The sequence below is a fragment of the Odontesthes bonariensis genome, chromosome 1, assembly GCF_027942865.1.
Source record: "Odontesthes bonariensis isolate fOdoBon6 chromosome 1, fOdoBon6.hap1, whole genome shotgun sequence".
Lineage (NCBI taxonomy): Eukaryota > Metazoa > Chordata > Actinopteri > Atheriniformes > Atherinopsidae > Odontesthes > Odontesthes bonariensis.
The window spans coordinates 26,474,605-26,482,510 of record NC_134506.1 but is presented as its reverse complement, the minus strand read 5'-3'; the positions used below and the strand labels follow the sequence as shown (position 1 = coordinate 26,482,510).

The window sequence follows — 7,906 nt, the reverse complement described above, 5'->3', positions numbered from 1 at the left end:
GCAACAGTAAAATAAAGAAATGATTATTGAAAAGGCCACAAAACTTTGCATAATTACATTCCCATTTCTTAGTGCTGTTCTTGGTTATATTCTCTCTTTCTCTTCCCCTTCCTATTCCACCATATCCCTTCTTTGCTCACACCCTACGCCTCTGCCCCCCTCATCTGTCTTTTGGGGCAAAAATCTGTAATAAATCAATGTCACTGCGGGATTAATAAGCATTTACACTCACAATGTAAAGTGCAAATTAAAAAATGTGTGCACATGTCACTGCAAGTATGTGCACATGAGCATACGTGTATGTGTGTGTGTGTGTGTGTAAAAGTGGTATTTTTATATGTTTGTGTGGCAGTGCACACCAACAAAATGTCTCTGCTCCTAGTTTATCTCATTGTTTGAACGGTGCTGCTTTAATTAGGACAGGCCTGTCTATCTGTGCGTGTGTGTGTGTGAGAGAGATAGAGAGAGAGAGAGATTGGAGCGAGTAGGTGTGTGCATGCGCCTAAAAGTGAGTTATTAGCTGAATGCGCTGGTATGTTCCCATAGTGCCCCCATGTGGAAGACTATAGAGGAACATTTATTTTATCGTCTGGTTTCTCAACACACATACACTCAGGAAAACACTCACACACTCCAATGACACGGTGTTATATTTGGAAACACAATTTCATGCTATCAGTATTGGCTGGCTATTCCATTTAGATAGCAGCCATCTACAGTATATGTGTGTGTGTGTGTGTGTCTGTGTGTGTGTGTGTGTGTGAGTCTGTTCACGTTGTGAATGTGTGTTGACGCTCGTGTCCTGTCATGTGACTGTATGCAAGCATCTATCTGTGTCTGTGAGTGAACAGACTGTGTGTTTCACAGCCTTTTTCTAATTCTATTTCAAATTAAAAGTTGGTTGTCATGGCAACATGTGGATTCTCAGTAATGATGTTGATTAAAAATGTGAAAACTAATTAAAAAGTCAAGGAAAGGATCTAACAGCAGATGATCAGCAAAACATCAAAATGATTCAGATCACTGTCTTTCTGCCCCACTCTTATTAACTCACACTCCTCATGCCCTTCTGTGCCGCACCTAAGAATCTTTTATTGCCACGCAACACTGAATTATCTACATTCAGCTCTCACTCAAACTTAATATCCCCTCCGTTCACACTTATATACACGCAATTTATGACATATTGAAATTTGTCTTCTTGTCAAAAGGAAAATAACAACAGCAGCAAAAAGAAAATTCACACCAACCCATTTACAATAGCTCTCTCTTATTTCATTCACTCGACTCATTCTCAAGTTGTTAACAAGCATGTCAAGACAAGTCTCGTACTGCCAGAGCAGACAACACCAGCAACACAGGAACAGAAGTAGCACAAAACCACACAAACCTCACAGTCTCACTTTTTCTTTTAGTCTCTTGTTCTCGGTCTCTTTTCCTCTGACAGAATGAATAAACACGCTCCACAAAGTGTAATCTCTTTCTTTTATTAGCAACAGCAAACACAGAAACAATGACTTTACCCTCCACCTACTCCCTCTCTCCTCTCCATTTGCTCTTCTCATCAGCTTTAATGAACCACAAATCTCATCATCCATCTTCTCATCAGCTCTGCCATCACCACCTCCTGCACTCGGGCACAATCTTTAAATCTGACTACTTATTGCCTGTCACTGTCTGCATTTGAATAGAGACCAGGATAATGGCACATAATTCATATTTGGTTGTAAGTTAAAATGCACATAGATTTTCTAAAAATATTTTGTCCTTCAAGAATGAATATTTACTTGATTGCAACAGTTTTTGGTGGCTGCTGTGTCAGTCCAACTTCAAAGCTCTGGTTACCTAGTGGTAATTCACAGCCAGCTGATCTTCAGCATATTGGTTATCTCACCATGATGTTGTTAAGGAAGAAGGTGTTTCATTTATGCTGTACTATCTGTACTTGTTTTCACATTCTTTTTGTGTAAGGAATTTTTTAAAAATGGCAAGGCGTGAACAATGATCTCGCTGGATGTAGCGATGAATAGGAGCTGCGATACTAAGTCAGTGTTTTGTACATCAATGTTACGGAGAGAGAGAGATGATCTAAAACATGTAAATGGGTTAATAACTGTGATGCCAAGCCAAGCCACTGATCACATAGGCTGAGTGGGCCCTTCTCCCTCCACTGGACCATGAAGTGACATGGCTTGGCCTCATCTTCAAAGGGGCAGTGGTGTTTTCATGTGGCAAAATTAGATAATCTGCCGAAAATCCATTGTACCATGACATGTAGCGCACCATAAAGAAGTCAGGAAGCAATGAAAAATAAATCTTAGCTAGTGCTCCTGTTACAAAAGGGATCTTGCTGTGAGATTGTGTGTATCTCTTTGATGGGCTAAAGCATCTTAGCAGTTGGTTCTGTGATGGTGGCCAACAATATTCTAATACTAAAACTATTCAATATACCTCATGCATATTTCATTATAATGTGTGTACTGATCTTTAATTATTTGAACACGGGACTGCACCCTTTCATTGTGAACACATTTCACCCTTTTCCCACCAAGCTGTGTTTCATTATCAGCTTAATTCAAGTTTAATTTAACTTCACTTCCAATTCTGCCATGTTCAGCTTATACCTACTTGGAAACTCTATTTTGTTCACCGTCTCATTTTTTTTTCATAAAGGGACCTCTCAAAGAAACTAAATGTTTTGCTTTTTTGTTAAAGTTGCAATAATTCTTTTACTCATCAGGGTTTTCTTCACTATCTAATTTATTGCCAAATGCATTCGTTCCATTTCATACCAGATGGAGAACACCACTAAAGCTTCTATGTATGGTCTATATGCGCATTTGTGAATATGTTTCATCCATTAATGGTTTCACACCCTTTACTTCCTCCGAGTGGGAGTTGGACTCTTCACCCCTCTCCCTGGTGCTGCTCTTGGAGGTGTGGGGCTGGTAGCAGAGGGGGCGGGGCTAGGAGCAGGGCTTGCAGGCTGGGTCTTAGGTTGAGGGATCTCAATGGGGAGTTTAGGTGGGATGAGGGTTTTAGGGGTCAGAGTAGGTTTTGCCTCAGGGATTTTCTCCCCGTGGCGGTACACACTGACCTGGGGGGGAAAATGAAAAGGACAAGAGTCATTGTGTACTCACACATGCATGAAGAATCAAATGTGATATCAAATTCTCTATTTTGATTGTGAGTCGTTGCCATTAGGCATGCAATACAAAGTTCAGCGATGTGAACCTAATCAATTTAAGACTTCCTTTGTGCCTGTATCAGTTGGCCTTTTGAACAGCAGCTTAAAATTACTGAGGTTGTGTTGTGGGATGACACCACAAGTTGACTGACGCTGACTGTTGATTGATTTATTCAGAATATTGATCTATTTTATATTTACTGTTTATTCTTTTACTTATTCTCTTACTTGTGTTTTAACAAATTCATCCGTGTACATTTTAATTGCTTCATTTCAAATTATGTATTTATATTATCCTAAATTATTCCTCTTCAAGCAAGTGCTTTTAATATTTAAGCCTGTGTAGATCAAGTATTATGAAGTCCAAGTCAAATTTCTCTAGAGGGACAGTGTAGTAAGTAAGTCAGTCAGTCAGCCAGTATGTATGTATGTATGTATCCATCTATCAGATTGCAATATTTCCCATTCATTGATTTCTTTTTTCATGTGACAAGAGAAAGGCGGGCTTCAGATGTGTACACCTTTCAAGCAAACAGTTTGGAAAGGAATCATTTTGAGCCTTAAGTAAAGAATATTCTTGTTTCTTGAGGTTATGCTATTTTTCAATGTTGACACATATTATTGTGGCAAAAGTCAAAAGGGTCAACTATAAACGCAGCTTTGTGCTGCTGTGATCGCACAAAAAATATCTCACTGCCAGGCAATGAAAAGATAAGATTTCTGGCACAGATGGTCAGAAAAATTTCATGGCTCCGAGTAAATCCAGTAATTAAGGGCACACAGCAGTGACACTCACCACTATATCCACAGATTCGCCTCCGTATTTGTTCTGGACAATCATTGTATATCTGCCGGAATCCTCCATGGTAACACCTTTGATTGTCAGACTTGCAAACTTGCCCTGGTCCAAGGACACCACATACTGAAAAAATAAATCAACGGTTAAAAAAGGGAGACCGTCAAAAGGAGTTAAGCATGACTAAACATTTGAAAAGCCTCTCATTTAACGTTTGATTTAAACATTGATATGTCTCTACTCTAACCCAACGTAGTAGAATGAACTTTCATTACTGTGTTCCCAAAGCTAAACCTTTGCGTTGCCATTGGATAGACACATAGACAAATGGTTTTCCATGATTACAGTCTCTAGTCTTTTTTATTCTTCTGAACCTTGTTTGATGGGATGCAATGGCAATAATACTGGTCCCATGTTGATTGCCTTAAATCCACTAAAGAAAACTACCCATCTTTAAGCCCTCAGGGTACACATCGGTCTATATTTGTCGGGCACTTGAGGCTAGAGTACATTCTGACTTATACCATGTGAGTAGTACAGACAAGTGCAGTATTTTAATTCACCTTGTTCATACCTGCCCAGTCATTTTTAAGGTCCGCACATTGTGGCACTAATTACATCCCCATCAAGAGACACACTTGCCTTTAATTGTGAGAAATCAAAAAGCTATACACGACCAAAAAAAAACAAAAAAAAAACGATGACCATTTTCTAATCAGCATGTTAATGTAGTCTTTGGTGATTTCATTCATTCATCAGAGAGTAGGTTAACTTATGGTTGTTTCTTTCTCTTTTGTTGGACTGAAATAAAAACATTATCTGGTACAGTTGTTCTGGTGGCGAAACAATGCAATGTACTAAAATGTGGTGATGAAAATGTACAAAACCATTAACTTGTGCTATATTTCTACTGGAGTTCAGTGAACTATTTTCTCGATATGTGTGTATTTCTCTTTGTTTTTCTGTTATCTTCATATCCTCTGTAGTCTCTGCGTTAACAAGGTAGAGAGGAGGCACCCCTGAGGTTTGAAAAACACATCACCAAGGACTGTGGTTCTTGTTATAGATAGATTATTAGCAGGTGAGAAAATGAATAAAGAAGAGGGCAAACTTGAACAAAAATTCCTCCTGGACCAGGGTTTCTCAAACTTAAATCTTCAAAGCTGATAGGAGCCGCAGGATGCCGTTGAAAGAGCCTCTGCTGACTAGGGACAGACAGTATACACTTGCACTGGTTGGCAAGTAGGTCGAACAGTTATAAGAGATACATTTCTTCACATACTGATCCATGAGTGTACTCATAACCTCACCCAACACTCACCAAAACAGGCAGATATCTTTTGTTACTCCCAATCCTGGTCACCTCATTAGTAAACATATGGAGAGCTTTCGCTCTTAAGGGACCTCAACCCGCTGTTACCAATGGGGAACTAAAGTGTATCATGTGAATTTCATCAGGATTAATTAAAACATGCAAGACTTGAATCATCCAACTTATATAACGGATTGTTTTTCAAATATTATGACTCTTTGTATTGGTTTACACGTTAGTTTAAAGTGAAATGTCTTGTTTTGTTAAGATACATATCAAGGCATTAGTCCCTGGCCTGGAAGAGAGTACACATCAATGTAAAGACTGGAACACACTAGTGCCAAACGACTTTCGTCAAAACAGACACTTGTACTATTTTGTTTCAAAATCTCCACATCATCCTGTTTTGAAACATAGCCACTCCTGAAAAAAAAAATCCTGTCATCAAATCTCTGTCAAATATTGCTCTTCAGGTAAGTGACCAAGCTTAATTATTGTGTATCCACACAGGGGTTTTGACTTATGTTTCAGATGTCTCAGTGTGGCTGAAACCTTTTTTTATGCTAAACATTGTATAATACTAAAATATTTTGTAGTGTAAAAGTAATTGTGTGTTTTGTATCACACTAAATGGTGCAACTATGCCACCTGCTGGCAGAATCTAGTAGACTATAGGCATTGTCCCTTTACTAGTAAGGTACACCGAGCTATAAGCGATAACTTTATGACCACTTGCCTAATACAGAGTGTGCTCTCCTCATCCTGACCAAAGAGCTTTGACCAGTCAAGGCATGGTCAAAGAACATTTGAAGGTGTCCTGGAGTGTCTTTTACCAGGACCTTAGCGAAGGATTCTTTGGGCCCTGTGTATTGTGGGGAGGGTCTTTGTATATGGGGCTTGCTATCAGATTGGCATCTGGAAAGTTTAGAGGTCAGGGGAACACCTAAGGCACTTTGACGTGCTTTTTAGCCCCTCCTAAGCTATTTTTGCAGGGCTCAGTGCTGTCCCTCTGCAGAAAGCTGCTCGTTACGGGAGTGGTGTTGCCATACTGTATGGCTGCCGCTGGTGATTGGTCTGCACATATGTTTAGATGGGTGCCAAAGTGAAACCCATGCAAGTTCCAGGATGCAGGTTTTCCCAGCAGAACATTGCATTTGATCAAGATGAGAAGTGTTGCTCACTTTACCTGTCAGTGGTTTTAATGTCATGGCTGATCGGTGTAGAAAATGTAGAACATAATATCATTGATCAAAACATAATGTTTTCTCCTCAGTTTTAAAGGTTACCATGACATCCTGACTCATCCTACAGCCTCATTGTGTCATTTCTATCATACTACCAGATTACACTTTAGGTTTCAAGTTGACACTAATTAGGTACACTAAAAACAAATGCTAAGAGGTTCTGAACAATAATTTTCATGTGACAAATTGTGAGACAATAACAGTTGTTAATGTAGTCATGGCTGAACATTGTATTTTGACAGCCTAAGCTCTGGTCAATGAGGACAGTAGAAATGACTATACACGACATTACTACATATGAGCCTAATTCAGTATTGAATGTAGAAAACCCCACATTCTATGATCAGTTTTAAAGAAACTTCCTGTTACAATTTTTTTAGGTTAATAAGATTAACAATAAGATGAATGATCACAACAAAGGATTGGAAAGCTGAGTTTTTTACAAGGTTAAATTGCTCAAAGTCAGAGTCAATGGTAGTATTTTTCAGTAAGGAATCAAATAAAAGTACAAGGCCCAGTTTGTGGGACACATGACTCAGTTTCAGAATTTATCCATGTGTTTTGGTTGAGTAAGTCAAGACAAAGCCAAGTTGTGAAATATATTCTAATCCCTTTCATATCTTCAATAACAGGTAAATTACCTGATCATCAGGTTCAACTTCCCCTCCATTCTTCAGCCACGACACCTGAGGTTTGGGATCTCCACACACTGTACATGTTAAACTCAGGGTCTATATGAAGCAAAAAGGTGCCTTATTAGAAGAGCGCATGTAGGGAGACAAAGACATCTGCAAACACTTGGACACCTACCTTCTTTTCCATAATGGTGACCACATCAGGCAGTCCTCCAATCACCTTGCCACGGTCTGAAACAAACCATTGGTGATGTTATCACATATTCTGAGGAAGCAGAGCTATTAAACAAAGAAACAATGGGGATGGGAGAATGAAACTTACTCTTCTCAGCATAAGCTTCAGCCCTGAAACACATATTCAAGTTAAATATATTTGTTATGGCAGAACAATACCTTAACTGGCAATACAGTTCTTCAAAGTAGAAATTCAAGGAATAATAAGAAATACATGCATAAGTATTAGATTTTTATTAAATTTGAAAATCACATATTGTTAGAGTTTTCCAAATATTTTCTCTTGAAAAATGGATTTTGTTTGATGAGGTCTGTCAGAGTAGCATGGACCAGAGGTCAGCTGCAGGACCAGATGGCTGGGGAAAGCCTGTTCTGTTGGCATGCTGATGCTCAATCAAAAGGGCCATAGGGTGTCAATGTTTCAATGTGTTTGTAAAATCTTGTGCCTTAATGTCACTCTTTGAATGTTAATTAGAAAAGGGATTATGACAGTTCCCA

General features: G+C 38.9%; 1 protein-coding gene across 2 annotated transcripts in view; it reads right to left on the bottom strand.

Moving 5' to 3' along the window:
* Positions 1–1,471: 1,471 nt before the first annotated feature.
* The window catches only part of myom2b (myomesin 2b), a 31,413-nt gene continuing 24,978 nt past the window's right edge, over positions 1,472–7,906 (bottom strand). For both annotated transcript variants that reach the window (XM_075462339.1, XM_075462344.1), the window contains exons 35-39: positions 7,497–7,519; positions 7,350–7,405; positions 7,181–7,270; positions 3,984–4,109; positions 1,472–3,097 (exon numbers count right to left, since the gene is read on the bottom strand). In XM_075462339.1, coding sequence (XP_075318454.1) covers positions 2,879–3,097; positions 3,984–4,109; positions 7,181–7,270; positions 7,350–7,405; positions 7,497–7,519 — 514 coding nt within the window. In that variant the 3' untranslated portion in view covers positions 1,472–2,878. The remainder of the gene's footprint in view (positions 3,098–3,983; positions 4,110–7,180; positions 7,271–7,349; positions 7,406–7,496; positions 7,520–7,906) is intronic.